Source organism: Pipistrellus hanaki, assembly GCF_964339955.1.
Source record: "Pipistrellus hanaki genome assembly, chromosome: 10".
Classification (NCBI taxonomy): domain Eukaryota; kingdom Metazoa; phylum Chordata; class Mammalia; order Chiroptera; family Vespertilionidae; genus Pipistrellus; species Pipistrellus hanaki.
Window position 1 is genome coordinate 72,175,781 of NC_140512.1, and position 17,907 is coordinate 72,193,687.

General features: G+C 45.9%; 1 protein-coding gene across 4 annotated transcripts in view; it reads right to left on the minus strand.

Annotated features, from left to right (window-relative positions):
• LMBR1 (limb development membrane protein 1) overlaps window positions 1-17,663 on the minus strand; it is a 124,074-nt gene extending 106,411 nt beyond the window's left edge. Inside the window, exons 1-2 of one of the 4 annotated variants that reach the window (XM_084897534.1) lie at window positions 17,409-17,663; window positions 2,204-2,276 (exon numbers count right to left, since the gene is read on the minus strand). In XM_084897534.1, the coding sequence (XP_084753660.1) occupies window positions 2,204-2,276; window positions 17,409-17,474 (139 nt within the window). In that variant the 5' untranslated portion in view covers window positions 17,475-17,663. Of the gene's footprint in view, window positions 1-2,203; window positions 2,277-17,408 lie in introns of those variants that run through there. The other 3 variants (XM_084897538.1, XM_084897535.1, XM_084897536.1) reach the window with 3 other exon arrangements.
• Window positions 17,664-17,907: the final 244 nt, after the last annotated feature.

Consider the following 17,907-nt stretch of genomic DNA (forward strand, 5'->3'; position numbering starts at 1 on the left):
AGCCCCACCATGGCTACAGCCATCTCTCTGTCCGCCCATGTAAACTTACCAAAGAAATTTTGACCCAATTATAAGGATACTGCACAACTCCCAGCCCCTGTCCCCCATGCCTACTGGGCTAGTCCTCAAAGGCTCTCTCTGTAGGCCTCTGCAATTCTGAGTGACCACCTGCTTCCCTGCCAATGGCCCACTTGGCCATTCTCATAGTCCAATCTCCATTCTTAATTATAGACGCTATAAGTAGCTTTACAACCAAAGGGACCACAAAATAATGCAGTCACAACTAACTTTTATACTATGGTGCCCACTCCAATCAACCCTCAAACCTTAAAGAATGTTTTTTTTTCAATTATATCTCAACCCTCTGCCAACTAGGTCCAGAGTCTTTATCATCTCCTCCCCATAACTACTCAAAAAAAAGCATCTAATAAATCTCCACTTTTCCTGCTCATCATCCCAATTTCCCCTAAAACACTGCTTTATAGGCATTCATTAATATCGCCTGCAACCCTTTCTTTCTTCCCTGCTCTACTCTGTGTCCATAATCTATGAAATCTGATGTCAAAACATCTTGTAAACTAGCTAAGATACTGTCTTGGATCCCTGCAAAATTTTGAGAGATTATGGAATCCCAGGAGCATGTCAGTGCTGTCACAGAGCCAAGTTCTAAAGTAACATTCCAGAGCAAAGAGTAGTTCCTGACTGCTTTCAAATGTCTGACAGACAAGTGAGATATGCTGACATAATGCAGGGAATCCTTAATATATGGAATCCCCAAGTATCCACACAGCCCTAGTATCAGCACTACATCACAGGCAGAAAATCCTATCACTTCTAGAAAACAGCAGAGGTTTAACAGAAGGCAGTGAGGTAACTGTTCAGGTGCTTATAAAACCCTGGAACAAAAAAACCTGTGAATTATTAAACAGCAAAAAGTTCTTTAAAAAAAGAATAAAGATATAGTGGTCCCTCTGGCGAGACAGGATATACAGTGTGTCCCAAAAACATGTACACACACTGTAACAGCTGATGGCGCAACTGATGCTTCTTTCTTTTCAGCCAGACTAAGCTTTGAACAAAGTAAATTCATCCTAAATGCTTCTGGAAGTTTAAAAATGCAGCTGAAGTACAACACTGCCTTTATAATTATTCAAAGTGTGTATTTTTAAAAATGTATTTTTAACAGCTGATAACTCAATTTCCACTCCTTTTCAGGTTTAATTAATTTGTAATAATATGTGAAGCCAACTAAGCTTTAGAACAAAGAAATTTATCCACTAGACTTTTTGTGGGGATACAGAAAAGATAAAGCTCACAGTACAAAACCAGCAACAGGTGACGAATTGAGGGCGCACAAGTACGGAACACAAGGATTCCTGATGTTTGCAACCCCATTGCTTCACGTTATCAGCAGTGACTGGACCAGAACGGTCATCAGTTTGGAAACAGATATTGACAAAAGAAAAAAAAAGATTCATTTCTATAGATTCTTTTAAATTTTGAAAATGAACTCTATGTTAATAAACACTGACTTTATAATCATTCAGAGTGTATACATTTTTGGGACATCCTATATATGAAATACTAAAAGGATGCGGTGTTAGAGCCAGAGTTGGGGGGGTTTGGGGGGGGGGGGAGGGGAAATCATTCAGTGTGGCCCTGCCAAGGTATTAAGAGTGAGTTAAATGTTTGACCCAATATAGCCGGCTAATTTTTAAGTTGATAATGTTGTATGGCCCACAAATGATGTTATAATCCAAAAGGCTCTTGACAGAAAGAAGGTTTCCCACCCCTGTTTTAGAGAAAGAAAAGTATTCTGGTGGTCAGAGCAATGATGGGATGGGGCTGAGTGTATTCAAAATCAGAGCCAGTCACAAGGAACCAAATATGCTCACAAACTTGGGAACTTCCAGTGTACTGAAGGGCCCGCACTATTCTTAGTTGGGCTGTAAGAATGTGACAAACAGCCCTAACCGGTTTGGCTCAGTGGACAGAGGTCGGAAGGGCTAAGGCCTAAGAAGATGACCCTATAATGGTCAGGTTCCCTGGAGGTTATTTTTAGTGCTCTTAGCACCGGGCTCCTGACTCCTTCAGTCCCGGGCCCGGTGAGCACAGTGCCACACGGACGGGCACTGTGGAGCCCTGGTATCAGTCCTAGACCCCGGCCATGAAAATCAAGTTCCCATTACAGTGTTTTACTTGCCTGATTTCCTCTTGTATCTTGTGATGATGAAGTAGGAAACGATGTAGAGAATGGCAAAAAGAAGGAAACATATCTGAAACAGAACAAATTTAACACATCATTTACACTTTTTGCATATCATTTTTTAAATAATAGAAAATACATCCATGGTATTTATAGAAAAAAGTAATTTATTACAAAGTGAACATTTTAAATATTTTGCTAATATTAAGTTTGGATAAAATATTAATTTATATGAACTAGTTTTAATATCATTTTCAGTAGAGATTTTTCTTTTCTTAACTTAACCAAATTGTTTTCAAAATCATGTGGATATATAAAAACCAGGACATCACTGACAACTCTGAAATAAAGTCAGGGAGAGGCTACCAGCCCCACCACATGTGAAAACATACAGGAAGCTCTGGTCACATGGAAAAAGTGTATCAGAGATCAATAAAACAGTCTATTGTATGAAAATCAAGTAACATGTTATACACACAGAGGCATCACTAATTAATGTGACAATAATTAGATAAACATATCACATATCAAAATAAGTGCCGTTGAACAGACTTTAACACTGAATCCCATTTCATTTCTATCAGATCTGGGGCATGAAAGGCCACAAGGATGGGTCCAGAAACAGATCGTGTTACAGTCAAAGACAGGTATGCTGGGAAGAAAGGCTCGTCAGTGCAGGGACCACAGTGAAAGATCTGGAACTCTCTCAAAGCAAAGCCTTCAGGTGGTGATGAAGTCTAGGGAGCACCCCATACGTGCATTTCTGAGTGACGGTTGGTAGTGTGTGACTGAGAACGACCTTGGACCTGCATGATGGACATACACTGTACTGCAAGCATGTCTGACTTACAGCCGGCGGGCCGCATCCTCATTTAATAATAGCCTACGGAATGACAAACTGAGGTGGAGAGGACCACTATGAGCCTCTGTTAAAGTCCTCCGCTACATGCGGACAGTGACAGGAAACAATACTGACATGACTCAAAGGACCAGTCAGGAGCATCCAGGACAGCCTGCTGCTGGGAGCCCCAGGACCCCTGGCAGGTCAGAGAAGGCACCTCCATCATCACCCTCCCTTAGCATCTCAGCGTGGGAAGTGGGTAGGAAAGGAGCGGCAATTATTGGTGCAGAAATGTAAACAGGGCGTTGTTTACAATGAAAGGGAAGTCCCAGAGGCTGGGAGCAATGGGAGAAGTCACGGGCCAGAAACACTGTGAAATAAGAAGTCCAAGCCAGAGAGATCAGATGACCAGGGAATCTGTGATGGGGCTGACCAGAACTCATTCCTTCAGCAAGTACACACTGTGGCCACCAGACACCAGGCGCTCGCTCTCCCAAGAACTGAGCACAGCAGCACCACAACCGAGTTCCGCCCCGCCGAGCTCCACTGCAGTGAGAAAACTGATAACACGTACGGGAGACCACAGGGTGTCAGATGACAACCAGTGAGTGCCAGGAGGGTGAGGGCCACCCACTAACAAGGTGACATCTGGGGAAAGTCATGGGAGAGGAGAGAGCAAGACATGCAGAGATCTGGAGAGGTGGAGGCAAAACCCTGACCAAAGTCGATAAAGAGAGAATTGGAAACAAATACAGACAGTTCTTGCCAGTTTTATGATAACGGGAAGCAAAGGAGGTATGAAGGAAGGAGGAAGTCATGAGGGGTTTTTAAGTTGGGAAGAGTTACAATGGTTCTAGGAATATCCAGTAAAGAGAAATCACTGATGCGAGAAAGAAAACAGACTTGCTGAAGAAATGAGCCAAGTTGAGGGGCTAAGTATAAACATCCACCTGTAAGGAAGAGGAGGTAGAGGAGAAGCAGGAAGGGGGGAAGAGCATGAGACAAAAACATACGAGTGCCACTGCAGGTGGGTAAGTACGCGAGTAGAGGAGGCCAAATATTCTCTTTTGGTGACTTCTGTGTTGTCAGCGAAATGGAAGCAAATTCACGGAGAGTGGGAGATGAAATGGACGGACAAGAGACGAACAGTGAGATGAAGCAGCCTTTAAAGTTCCAGGCCAACCAGGCCAGAGCTCCAGGCAGCCTGGAGGCCAGAGGGCGCTGTCTGAGCCCGAGGCTGAGGCGATGCAGATAGACATCCCATGTCCTTTGGGAGACATCCGAGCCTGTTTCTAACAGGTTCCCTACTCTCTCCTGCCCTGTACAGCCGACATCTTCGACTTCACTCTCCACCTCCCTCACTCTGCCAACACCAGTGTCACCTCCCTCCTACTGCCCAACTCGGAATGCCCTGGCAGTGGCCAGCAGTGACCCAACAGCCCAGCTCCCGAATTCACTCAGCCTCCACACTGCAACTTGCAAGCCACAAGCTTCCTCCTCCTCTGCTGCGCTCCCAGGCAGCATGGCTGGCTCCCCGCCCGCCAGCCTTTAAACACCATCCTTCTCTGTGATTCCTGAGAACAGATATCAATTCTCATTCCACAAGCTCTTCACAGGTTATGTTAAATCCCTGCCCAGGGATTTAACAACCAATGCCCAGAAACCCCTGGACACTGTTTGAGCAACACTGGTTTAGGGCATTAGCAAGAGTGAGTGAAATGACTGGCCATGAACCCTAAGTCCAGGAGAAACCAGGACGGGTGATGGATGGGAGCGGAAGTTGCTATGGAAAAGCAGCTGCAATAAGGGAACTTGACCAACAGAGCTGGAGGAGCAGCTGGTGGTGCTTAAGGAATGTTTGGGGATTGTTTTTTTCATTGGTTTCAGGAATTCTGGGGAGTTAGTGCAGAAGTGGTAGATGAGAAGGCATGAAAGTTGACCACCAAAAGGAAATCAAGGCACTAAATTACCTGCCATTTAGACAAATGGAAAGCAAGTCAGATGAGTGCCACTGCAGGTGGGTAAGCAAATGGAAAAGCAAGTCATTCAAGAGCAGAAGCAAGATTAGCAATTACAAAAGTGAACGGATTCCTCACTCGGAAATAACAAAACAATTGGAACAGAGGTCACAGGCATGGCTGGACTGTTTCCCCAGTTCCCCTAAAATGAGTGTCTTCAGCAGAGAGACAGACCCAAAAGATGAGTGAAATGCAAGCAAGCCCAAAGACACCTCCTGTTCTCCTACAGCAGGTGGGACAAAAGGAAAGACCTCACCACAAACAGGAGGAAATTGTAACAAGGAGAAGAGGGCCCTCGGGGTTCTGGAGGAGAATCGGGGAAGGAAGAGCGAGGCGATGGGAGCTCGCCAGCAGAAACCATCCCGGGAGCATGGCCTCTGCCCGCTGACCCAGGCTCTTCAGCCTCTCTGGAGCCCCCTTAGTCCTGATGCAGATCACAAACAGCTAGGCATTTCACAAGTAACCTGATAATACATTGAAAATGCACGGTCGCCCTGCCGCTGGGTGGCTGTTAGCTGGAGCATCGTCCTGCGCACCAAAAGGTTGCAGAGTTGATTCCCAGTCAGGGCACATACAGGACGCAACCCATCTACTCCTCTCCCTTCCTCTCTCTGAAATTAATAAACATATAAACATATCCTTGGGTGAGGATTAAAAAAATCATTAAAAGCTAATATCCTAAATTCCAGGTGTAAGATCTGAACCTAAATTCAAACTAGAGCATTATAATCAGGCTATACTTTCTGGCTTTTCATTTAAGGCCTATGGGATTCAAGGACTTCAGTGACTGAAACATAAAGAGTGGTGGTTGCCAATGGGCTCAAGGACTGCAACCACCAACACATTTCTTACAAAATCATGGAAGAGATGACAAGTGAAAGCTCATGCATACAGCTTTATTTTAAAGTTGCTAAATCAGCCAAAACTGGTTTGGCTCAATGGATAGAGCGTCGGTCTGCGGACTGAAAGGTCCCGGTTCGATTTCGGTCAAGGGCACGTAACTTGGTTACGGGCACATCCCAGCGGGGGCTGTGCAAGAGGGCAGCTGGTCAATGTTTCTCTCTCATCGACGTTTCTAACTCTCTATCCCTCTCAATTCCTCTCTGTGTAAAATCAATAAAATATTTTTAAAATAATAATAAAAAAATAATAAAGTTGCTAAATCAAAACAATTTGAGATATTGAGTATCTTTTTCTAAAGCATCTTTCTTGTTGAGAATATTACAGATGTCCCCCTTATCTCTCCCAATGCCCCCCTCCACCTGGTTCCTGCCCCACTCCAGGCCTTACCACCCTATTGTCTTTGTCCATAGGAATGCATATTATATGCATATAAATTCTTTGGTTAATCTCTTCCCGCCCCCCCTCCCCCCTTCCTTCTGAGATACATCAGTCTGCTCCATGGTTCCATGCCTCTGGTTCTATTTTATTTATCAGTCTATTTTGTTCATTAGATTCCTCGTTCCTTTATTTTTTTTATTTTTTTAATCAATCTTTATTGTTCATATTATTACAAAGGTTCCTCATTTCTCCCCTCCTCGATCAAGTCCCCCCCCCTCCCCCCACACCCTCCGTCCCCTTCCCCTCCCCCATTGTCCTCATCCATAGGTGCACAGTTTATGTTCAGTCTCTTCCTCCCTCCCTTTCCCCGATAGTAAATCCCTTTTCAGATAGTAAATCAGTTACTTAGCATTTTCTCAAATCAAATACCTCCACATGCCCAAAGATACACTTCACACAAAAGACACTTCCAAATAGGTCAACCAACCTCATCCAGGCCCCACACAAGGCACTCACAGATCAACACCCCAGCGCTATACTAACTCAACACATCCAGATCTAAGCCTTCATCACTTGATTCAGCAGACCCTCAAGTTCCCGCAAAAGTTTCCAGCCATGTCTGAGAGGCAGCCCCGGGGCGGGGGCAGGCGAGGAGCGAGCTGTTCCGGGCCTGGCTCCTCGTTCCTTTATTTTGCCTTTTAGATTCAACTTTCAATAGATATATACTCACTGCCATTTTATTGTTCATATATATATATATTTTTTTACCTTTTTCTCCTTCTTCTTCTCCTTCATTTTCTTCTTAAAGAATATCCTTCAACATTTCATGTAATACTGGGTTGGTGGTGGTGAACTCCTTTAGCTTTTTCTTGTCTGTGAAACTCTTTATCTGCCCTTCAATTCTAAATGATAGCTTTGCTGTGTAGAGTAATCTTGGTTGTAGGTCCTTGCTACTCATCACTTTGAGTATTTCTTGCCACTCCCTTCTGGCCTGAAAAGTTTCGTTGAGAAGTCAGCTGTCGTATGGGTGCTCTCTTATAGGTAACTAACTGCTTTTATCTTGCTGCTTTTAAGATTCTCTCTCTGTTTTTAAACTTTGGCATTTTAATTAAAATGTGTCTTGGTATGGGCCTCTTTGGGTTCCTCTTGTGTGAAAATCTCTGTTTCCTGGACTTACTAGTATAAGTCTATTTATTTCACAAATTGGGGAAGTTTTCTGTCATTATTTGTTCAAATAGGTTTTCAACATCTTGCTCTCTTTCTTCTCCTTCTGGTACCCCCATGAAGAGAATGTTGGTATGCCTGAAGTTGTCCCAGAGACTCCTTACAATATCTTCATATTTTTGGATTTTTTTACTTTATTTTGTTTTATTTTTATTTGCTCTTCTGATTGGTGTTATTGCTCTCTCATATTCCAAATCTCTGACTTGATTCTTGGTGTCCTCTACTCTACTGTTGAGTCCCTGTAAATTATCCTTCATTTCTGATTGGTCCTTTTTCATGTCTCACTAAGATCCTGAAAGTCTCACTAAGTTCCTTGAAACACTCATTAAGTTCCTTGAGCATTCCTATAACCATTGCTTTGAACTCTGTATCTAGTAGTTTGCTTGCTTCCATTTCATTTCATTCTTTTTCTAGAGATTTCTTCTGTTCTTTCATTTGTAACATATTTCTTTGCCTCCGCATTTTGGCTGCTTCCCAGTGTTTGTTTCCATGTATTAGGTAGGGCTGCTATGTCTCCTAGAGATGGTAGAGTGGCCTTGTTTATTAGGTGTCCTATGGAGCCCAGTGGCTCAGCCTCCCGAATCACCTAAGCTGAGCACTTTAAGTGCACCCCTCTGTGGGCTGTGTGCACAGTCTTGTTGTAGTTGAGACATGATTGCTGTTGACATCACTGGGAGGAACTGACCTCCAGTTCACCTGGCTGTGAGGACCAGGTGTGACTATGTGGAAGAGTTGCTGTGCAGGAGACACCCCTATGGAGCAGGACTTGCTTCAGTGCAGCTTCGGTGCTCACTGAATCTGTCTCTGTGTGCCGCTGTGGATGTGTAGAGTTGTAATCTGGTGTGGTCTGAAGCTGTCCACCAGGTATCCCAGAGGTGCAAAGTCAGCCACTGCCTGGGGCCGCCCAGCAGGAGCTACTTGTGCTAGGCATGGAAGTGCCCAGGCAAGGCCACACTGTGAAACAAGACAGGCTAGTAGTGTTGGGTCTTTGCTGAAGCCAAATAATACTCGTTTGAGAGCTTTTAGGAAAGTCTGAAGACTGAGCCAGGAGAGGCCAGTCATATGGGAAAGCCCCAGCAAATAGCTTGGGTGGGGCTGCAAAATGGATGGTGCAGGGTCTCAGAGAATCACCAAGGCATAGTGAACAGTGTGGGCCAGGCTGATGGAAATTTAGATATGGCTACCAGTCAGCTCTGCGACAGGGGAGGAGGTCTCAGGATAGAAACAATGATCCCTGCAAGCACCCATCTGGGAGAAAGCTGCTGCAGAGTTCCTGCCCTGATTCCAAACAATCCAGTTCTTCTTGTATGTCCATGGATCTCCCAAAGCTGCATCCAGCTCTGGAGCTCAGAGGGAACAGGACTGAATTCTAAGTTTGTGTGCTGGCTCTTTAAGAGGAACTGTATGTGTCTCCAGCACCCTCCATGTCACTCAGCCACAATCCCAGCTGGACTTTAGAGCCTGAAGTTACAGGGCTTCTCTTCACTGCACTGGAACCCTTGGCTGGGGGTCTGATGTGTGGCTGGGATCCCTTGCTCCTCACTGGAGGCCTCTACAGCCAAGCTATCCCTCCTGATTAAAAAATACACCACCCGTGGGTGTCAGGCCCGCCCATTTGCACCTCAGTCCCTCTTACCATCTCAATGTGCTTTCTTCTTTATTTTACTTCTCTAGTTGTAAGACCTCCACTCAGCCAGCTTTCAGTCAGTTCTGAATGATGGTTGTTCTGTATTTTAGTTGTAATTTTTATGTGGTTGTGGGAGGTGGCAAGTACTGGTATTTACCTATGCTACCATCTTTCAGTTCTATCCTTTAAAGTTATAAGCTAACCACTACAATAACTAAAATTAAAATTATAATTCTTTCAACAAACTAAGAGTTGCCCAAGGGGAGTCAGACTGGGGAACTGGGTGAAAAAGATGAGGAATTAAGAGTACAAATTTGTGCCCTAACTGGTTTGGCTCAGTGGATAGAGCGTGAGCGTCGGCCCGCAGACTGAAAGGTCCCAGGTTCGATTCCGATCAAAGGCATGTACCTTGATTGTGGGCACATCCCCAGTAGGAGGTGTGTAAGAGGCAGCTGATTGATGTTTCTCTATCACTATGTTTCTAGCTCTCTATCTCTCTCCCTTCCTCTCTGTAAAAGAATCAATAACATATATTTTTTTTAAAGTACAAATTCAAAATAGTCACAGGAATGAAAATATAGTTAATAATCATATATAATAAAGACACAATATGCAAATTGACCATCAGGCTTCACACAAGATTGCCACTCCCATGTGATCACAAGATGGCCGCCACAAGATAGCTGGCAGGGGAGGGCAGTTGTGGGCAATCAGGCCAACAGGGAATGGCAGTGAGAGGCAACCAGGCCACCAGGGGAGGGCAGTTGTGGGCAATCAGGCCAACAGGGAATGGCAGTGAGAGGCAACCAGGCCACCAGGGGAGGGAAGTTGGGGGTGACCAGGCCAGCAGGAGAGAGCAGTTGGGGCGACCAAACCTGCAGGGGAGGGCAGTTGGGGGTGGCCAGGCCTGCAGGGGAGGGCAGTTAGGGGCAACCAGGCCTGCAGGGGAGGGCATTTGGGGTCAACCAGGCCTGCAAGGGAGGACAGTTGGGGGCGACCAGACCTGTAGAGGGAGGCAGTTGGGCTGACAGGGCCTGCAGGGGAAGGAGGGCAGTTGGGGGGGACCAAGTCTGCAGGAGAGGGCAGTTAGGGGCAACCAAGAGAACAGGCCTAAACCGGCAGTTGGACATTCCTTGAAGGGTCCCAGATTGGAGAGGGTGCAGGCTGGACTGAGGGACATAGCCCCATAAGTGCACAAATTTTGTGCACTAGGCCTCTAGTCCTATATAATAAAAGCCTAATATGCAAATTGTTCAACCAAAGTTCAACTGCTCGCTATGATGTGCACTGACCACCAGGGGATGGCACAGAACATGGCGGGCATCAGTAATGCAGCACTGGCAGCAGGCTGCCGCCCCAATGGGCCCCGACAAGAGCAGGACCACGAAGGGATGGTGGAGCAGGCGAGTGGGCGGTGCCAGGCCAAAGTGGGTGCGTGCAGGGGCCCGATCACCCCACAGATGGCAACCTGCGGCAACAGCAGGGGGTCGGGCTACCTGGCTCCCAGGAGCTGAGCAAGCCGGGCGGGGGACAGGGTTGGCCCCAATCAATCGCCTCATAGGCAAGATGGTGGAGCAGGTGGACAGGGTGCATGAGGGTAGGCGGGGCCGGGCAATTTCGTGTGTCTGGCCACTAATGTATAAAGAGATTCTATCAATGTAACAAATTACATTAAGAGATTTTCTAATGTTAAGCCAGCCTTGCATACCTGGGTCACATCCCCTGGGTCATGGTGTCTTAATTCCTTTTGTATACTGTTAGATTCAGCTTGCTAGTATTTTCTTGCAGAATTGTGCATCTATACTCAATATCTTTATAAGATATAGCAGTCTGTAGTTTTCCTTTGTTCAATGTCTTTATCTGGTTTTAGTATCGGCTTCACTAGCAACAACTTCCCTTAATGTTTGTTTGTCTGAGAAAGGTTTTATTTCTCCTTTTCATTTAAACTAGAGGCACAATGCACAAAATTAATGCAAGAGTAGGCCTTCCTTCCCCCGGCTGCCAGCACCAGCTTCCATCTGGCACCCAGAAACCGAGCTTTCCTCAGGCCACTGGCAGGCACCCTGGACCTGAGCTTCCCTCGCATCTGGAAGGATGCCCGGTCAATTAGCATATTACGTTTTTATTATTCGTGCAAGAATGGGCCTTCCTTCCCCTGGCTGCTGGCACCACATTCGCTCTGGCCAAAGCCAGCTTTCCACCTTCCCACGCTGCCCAGCGGCATGCCTGGGGTGGTGGGGATTGGCGCCTGCGTATGTAAATTAACCCTCCATCTTTGCTGGGTTAATTTGTATATTCGCTCCTGATTGGCTGGTGGGCATCACGAAGGTATGATCAGTTAGCATGTTACTCTTTTATTAGTATAGATGATTAATTTTGCTAGATACAGAATTCTAGGTTGGTTGATTTATGTGGGGGTTTTTTCCCTATTAACATTTTGAATAGTTCACTCCTCTCTTCTTGTTTGCAAGATTTCTGAAAAGAAATCTGATATAATTCTTATTCTTAGTCCTCTATTCTGTAAGGTGCTTTTGTTGCCCTGCCTTCTTTCCTCTGTTCTCTTTGTCTCTAATTTTCTGCAAGCTGAAGATGATATACCTAGATATAGATTTTTTCAGTATTTGTCCTGGTTGGTGGTCTCTGAGCTTGCTAGATCTGTGGTTTGGTAGCTGTATTAATTTTAGGAAATCTTAGGCATTGTTGCTTCAAATATCTCTCCTGTTCCTTTGTAATTATCCTATAGTTCTTGGCTGTTCATTCCTTTCTTAACCTCTTTTTTTTTCTCTCTGCTTTTCAGTTTGGACAGTTTGTATTAACATATCTTCTAGCTCACTCACTCTTCCTTTGGTCCTGTGCAGTCAACTGATAAGCCCATCAAAGGCATTTATATTAGTATATTTGACTTCTACCATTCTTTTCGAGTTTCCATTTCAAATGCATTAATCATCAGGGAAATGCAAATAAAATCTTTCATGCATTTTTTTCCATTAGAGCCCTAAGCATATTAATTATTTTAAATTCTGCCTTTATAATTCCCAAATCTGTCATACCTAAATCTGGTTCTGATGTTTGCTTTGTCTCTTGAGACTGTGTTTTGCTTTTTATATACCTTGTAGTGTTTTTGTTGAAAGTTAGGCATTACATATAGGGTAAAAAGAAATGAGGTAAGTACACCTTCAGTGTGAGGCTCTATGTATCTATCTGGGAGTTAGGCTGTTTACTGTAAGATGTCACTGTGGGCATCGGAATTTCCTCTATTGTTCTTGTTTATGTTTCCCCATTGCCTTGGATTTTTCTCTAGAGGCTCCACCTTAAATAGAGTCTGACTCTAACCCCTTGTTATCATCCAGAAACCTGACTGATGTGATAGTTAAGTGGTGGCGTAGACAAAGTAATAAAGCTCCTGGCTACTACAATATGATATCTCAATTCAAATGACATAATACCTAATTAATTAAAAATAAAGCAAAAACTAGACCAATGGAACAGCAGAGTCCAAACTTAAGCCCCACAAATATAGTTACCTAAATTGTGACAAAGGTCATAATGGTGCTTAAACAATTGGACATTCATGGGCCATAATATACATATACATATACATACATATACATAATGTAATATACATACATAATAAGATATACATATTACCCTACTTCACAGCACACCTAAGAAATAATCTGCAGGTGAACTTAGATCTCAGTGAGAAGAGCAAATCAAGTAAGTACTTAGGGAAAAGCACAAGAGACATCCTCATAACCTTGGATTAAGCAAAGATTTCTTAAATGGAACATAAAACAAAAAAGCACTGACAATAAAATAAAAAATTAATAAAGTGAACTATATTAAAATTAAGAATTTCTGCTCCTCATAAGATATCAACCAATAGGTGGGGGAGGGTTTCTATATATATATTTCTCTGACCAAAGTATATCTCAAATAAAAACTCTTATAACTCAATATTAAAAAGATAAACAAACTAATGGGAAAAAGCCTTGAAGACACTTACAAAAGATTTCCAAATAACCAATAAACTTTTGAAAAGGTTCTCAAATGCATTGATCATCAGGGAAATGCAAGTAAAATCTTTCGTGCAATAAATACTATGACACATTGGAATAGCTAACATTTAAAAGGGGCAGAAGCCCTAGCCAGTGTGGCTTAGTTGGCAGATTACTGCCCATGAACGAAGAGGTCTCCAAGAATCAGTCAGGGCACATGCCCAGGTTGCTGGCTTAATCAGCAGTAGGGGCCTACAGGAGGCAGCCGATAGATGCTTCTCTCTCCCTCTCCCTTCCTTTCATGCTAAAATCAATAAAGATATAATAAATAAACAAATAAAAATGGCAGAAAATAGCCGAAACCGGTTTGGCTCAATGGATAGAGCGTCGGCCTGCAGACTTAAAGGGTCCCAGGTTCGATTTCAGTCAAGGGCATGTACTTTGGTTGCAGGCACATCTCCAATGGGAAGTGTGCAAGAGGCAGCTAACCGATGTTTACCATCCCTCTCTCTATCCCTCTCTCTTTCTCTCTGTAAAAAATCAATAAAATATATATTTTTTTTAAATGGCAGAAAATATTAAGTGTTATAAAGATGGGAAGCAAATACACCTCTCAGACAGTGCTGCTGGAATGTAAATTGGCCAACTGTTTAAAAGCACCTCGTAAGTGCAAAGCCTACATAACCCAGTGGTCTCATTCCTAAGTATCCACCTGACCAAACACACAGCCATGTTCACCCAAAGATATGTCCCAGAATATTCAGAGCCAAAATCTGGGAACTACGGGATCAAAATAAACATGAACTGTGCTACTACCGTGTTTCCTCGAAAATAAAACATCCTCCGAAAATAAGACCTACTTCCAGGTTTCCTTCTGAGTGAAATATAAGGCATCCCCCGAAAATAAGCCCTCCCACAGGCTCTGTCTCAGAATGAAAATTAATTTACAGTAAACTGGTTGCTAGGGCCACCCCGACTGGAGCCTAGCAACCAGTGACGTTACGCGTAGTCCTGATGTCACTGCTGTGTGGAGGCAGAGTGAGGGTAAGCGCGGGGCGGGAGAGAGGAGACTTTCCCAGATGCATGTAGTAGAACAGGAGGATTAGAACGGATGGGATGCGGCGAAGGTGGTGAGTGCTGGTCTGTCTCTGGTGACACTACCTGATGCTCACGGCCGCCCTCATGACTGAAGGTTCTCAGTCAGTGGCAGACCCTGCTCCAGCCCAGATCCAGGCTCCAGCAAGCCCAGTGACAGTCCCCAGGCAGGCCCCAGGGGGTAAATGTCTGATAAAGGGGTAGGGGGGATGTCTGGTGAAGATGTTCAGTGGCACAGGGGTGGGGGGAGGGGATCACTTAAAATGACACAGGAGGATCAGAGGGGCAATCAAAATGACACAGGAGGATCAAAAGGGGTTACTAAAATGGTAATTCCCCCTCTGATTCTCCTGTGCCATTTTGATTCCTCCCTCTGATCCCCTCTGTGTCATTTTAAGTGATCCCCCTTCCCCCACCTTGATACCCCAATTCCTTTTTTTTACCCCTAGAAATGAGCGCAAAAAGAAAAAGCTACTCCATGGAGTACAAGAAAGGAATCATGGAAGACCCTTGGGGCCAAAATCTTACTGCTTTCTGCAAAGAGAAGATGTTGAGTATCTGAGTGGTCCAAAAATGGTGAGCAGAGTATGGTAACCTCATTGAACAAGTGGACAAGGGAAATGCTAAAAAGTGCAAGTGTGGATCAGGTCGGCAACCATTATTTTCTGAGCTGTGAATGGGTTGTTGACAGGAGAGCAAAGGCTTGGTTGTGAATAGGGCTCAGATTCAAGAATTTGCCCTTGCAATGGCACCACAGTTGACATAGCCCCCGAAGACTTCAAAGCATCACAACACTGGCTGGATAATTTCCTTCAGCGAAGTGAACTGTCTTTAAGAAGATCTACTGGTACAACATTGTTTAGGTTAGAAGATACTCAAGTTATTTTTTTTTATTAAATTATTATTTTTGTACATATACCAATGGCCCCCCTCCCGTACATACCCTCCCTCCCCAGAGTTTTGTGTCCCTTGGTTGTACTTATATGCATGATACTGAAGTTATTAAGCGAGCACTTGCATTCAAGTCCTTTATTGATGGTGCTGACTTCTCTAAATACAATCTTTCCAACATGATTGCTATGGATGAAACTGCAGTGTTTATGGGCCAATCATCTCAAACAACAATTGGACAGCGGAGTGCCTCCTTATGTACATTCCCTCCACGGCTTACGAAAGTGCACGTGTTTCCTGTATTTTGGCAATTCATCTGGATGGCACTAAAATTCCACCTTTAACCATTTCTAAGGGCAAGAAGGAAAAGATTGAACGTGTTTTGGGCATTTTTATTCTTGAAACTGAAAAAGCCTGGGCCACACAAGTTATAAGGAAGTGGGTCGATTTAATGCTGCCACTTGTTATGCGAGGGAGCCAAAGAGGTCTGCTAGTCTGGGATGCAGCCAGCACTCAATGCGCTAAAGACATGAAGACATTTCTTCAAGAAAGAAAAATAGATCAGATAATGATTCCCGCAGGAATGACGGCCTATCTCCAGACTCTTGATATTGCAATAAACAAGCCATTCAAAGACAATATGCACATGGAAATTAATGACTACATTGAAAATAGAATGGAGAGAAATCAGCATGGAAACTTTGTGAAACCTAAACTGCAAGAAGTTGTGACTTGAGTGAAGAATTCATGGGAGAAAATCACTGACAGTTGCATTGCAAATGCACTGCGAGCAGGCTACCTTGACAAGAAGTACTCATTTAAAGACAGTGCTATTGCTAAACATGAGAGATTTGGTCCACTGATTCTGAAAGAAATGGAGTCACAAGAAATTCACCAGGAAATTCAGGAATTGGATTGTTATGATGATGTTCCAGAAGATGATGACATGACTGTCATTGAATTAATGAGTAAATTCTTAATACTGTAGGATTCATAGTTTGCCTGGTTTGTGTTGACAACTACTGTACTACCATACCGTATACAGGTAATAAATTTCCTTTATTTTCATTTAACAATAAATGTGTAACGTACGTATTCTTCTTCATGGAAAAATAAGACATCCCCTGAAAATAAGACCTAGCGCATCTTTGGGAGCGAAAATTAACATAAGACACCGTCTTATTTTCGGGGAAACGGTATCACACAGCTACAGCTGAATGAATTACAGCCATATACAAAAAGCAATTTCAGACATCATTCAATGAAAGAAAAGACACAAAAAGTGCATACGCAGAGGTTCCGTTTATATCAAAGCTCACAGCCACGCAAAGCTAACCTAGTAAGCCAGGAGGGGCCACTGTCCAGGAACTGGAGTGACTGGCCAGGGGGAGGGATGGGGCTCCGGACGCGCTCACAGCCTTTCTCAATCGCCTTTCTCAATCACATGTGCAATGCTCAGGCCGTTCATGTGAGATCGTGCACGCTTCTGTGCCCTTTCAGCTTTGATTCAAACACTGAACCAAATGTACTGTGTCAAATTTCACCACTTCAGACTTTGCATCTCCTCTTTATTCCAGAGGATGACTTGGCAAAGTGATTCTCAATTTTCAAGATCAATAACTACACACATGAGGCCACTGTACGCTACGAGGTTTCACCTCAAACCAAGTGCGGCAATCTGGGAGAAGTTAGGAAGAAGGGCCAACGCCAGTGCATGAAGAGGATGTGTTTTCGCCGTTTTGCACACACAAGTAGCACGATGCTGTGCTCCGTGCACCTTGAAAAGGCAGAGCATCAGAGCGGGCGGCCGAGGCCACGCCGGGTCCGGACCACGGGCAGCAGCGCAGACCGAACCGGGGCGAGAAAGGGTGACCTCCTAGGGCTGCCTCCCCTCCAGCCGCCCCCCGCCCCCCCCCCCCCCCCGGGTTTCGGCCTGGATGCCAGTGGGCCGAGGCCGCCGCGGAGGGCGGGAGCACACCTGTCCCGCGCCAGGCCCGCCGCCGGCCCAGGGAGAGCGGGGCGAGGGCGCAGGTGCGCGGGGCGGGCAGGTGGCCGCGGCGCTGCCCGCGGAGGAGGTGGCTCAGGCGACTGCGCAGGAAGGCGGCGGGGGCGCGCAGAGGGGCGGGCCGGGCGGCCGCGGCGCAGGTGGCCTAGGAGCGGCGGCCGCGGGGGCACGGGAAGGGGCGCAGGGTGGGGGCAGCAGGGACGGCAGACGCCCGCCGCTCACCGTGGACTCCCGCACTTGGCTGTGGAAGTGCTGCTCCCGCGCCGACACCTCGTCCAGTCCTTCCATCCTCTGTCATGCCCGCGTCCGCTCGCCCCACCGCACCATCGCCCGCCGGACCGAGGGGCTGGGCGGCCGCCGCGCGGACCGGGCACCACAGCGGCGACAGCGGCAGGGCAGGGACCGCGACCACCACCGCCGCCGCTCCGGCGCCGCCTCAGGAGCCGCCGCTGTGGGCGGGCACAGCGACCCCGGGGCGGGGCCGCAGAGGCGACGTCGGAGAAGGCGCCGTGCGTCAGAGGAGCGCGCCGGCGTCTTCGGCCCAGAGGCAGAGGGGCAGGGCCTATTGGGGAAGGCGTGGTGGGCGGGGCCTTGGGCCGGGGCGGGGCTTGAGTCCATACCCCAGGGCGGAGGCTGACTGAGCCATGAGGGTGCGACTGGGGAAGGTTCGAGGAGGCAGTTCTCCCTCCAGTGAGGGGAAGGGTGCTGACGCTCTGTGCCC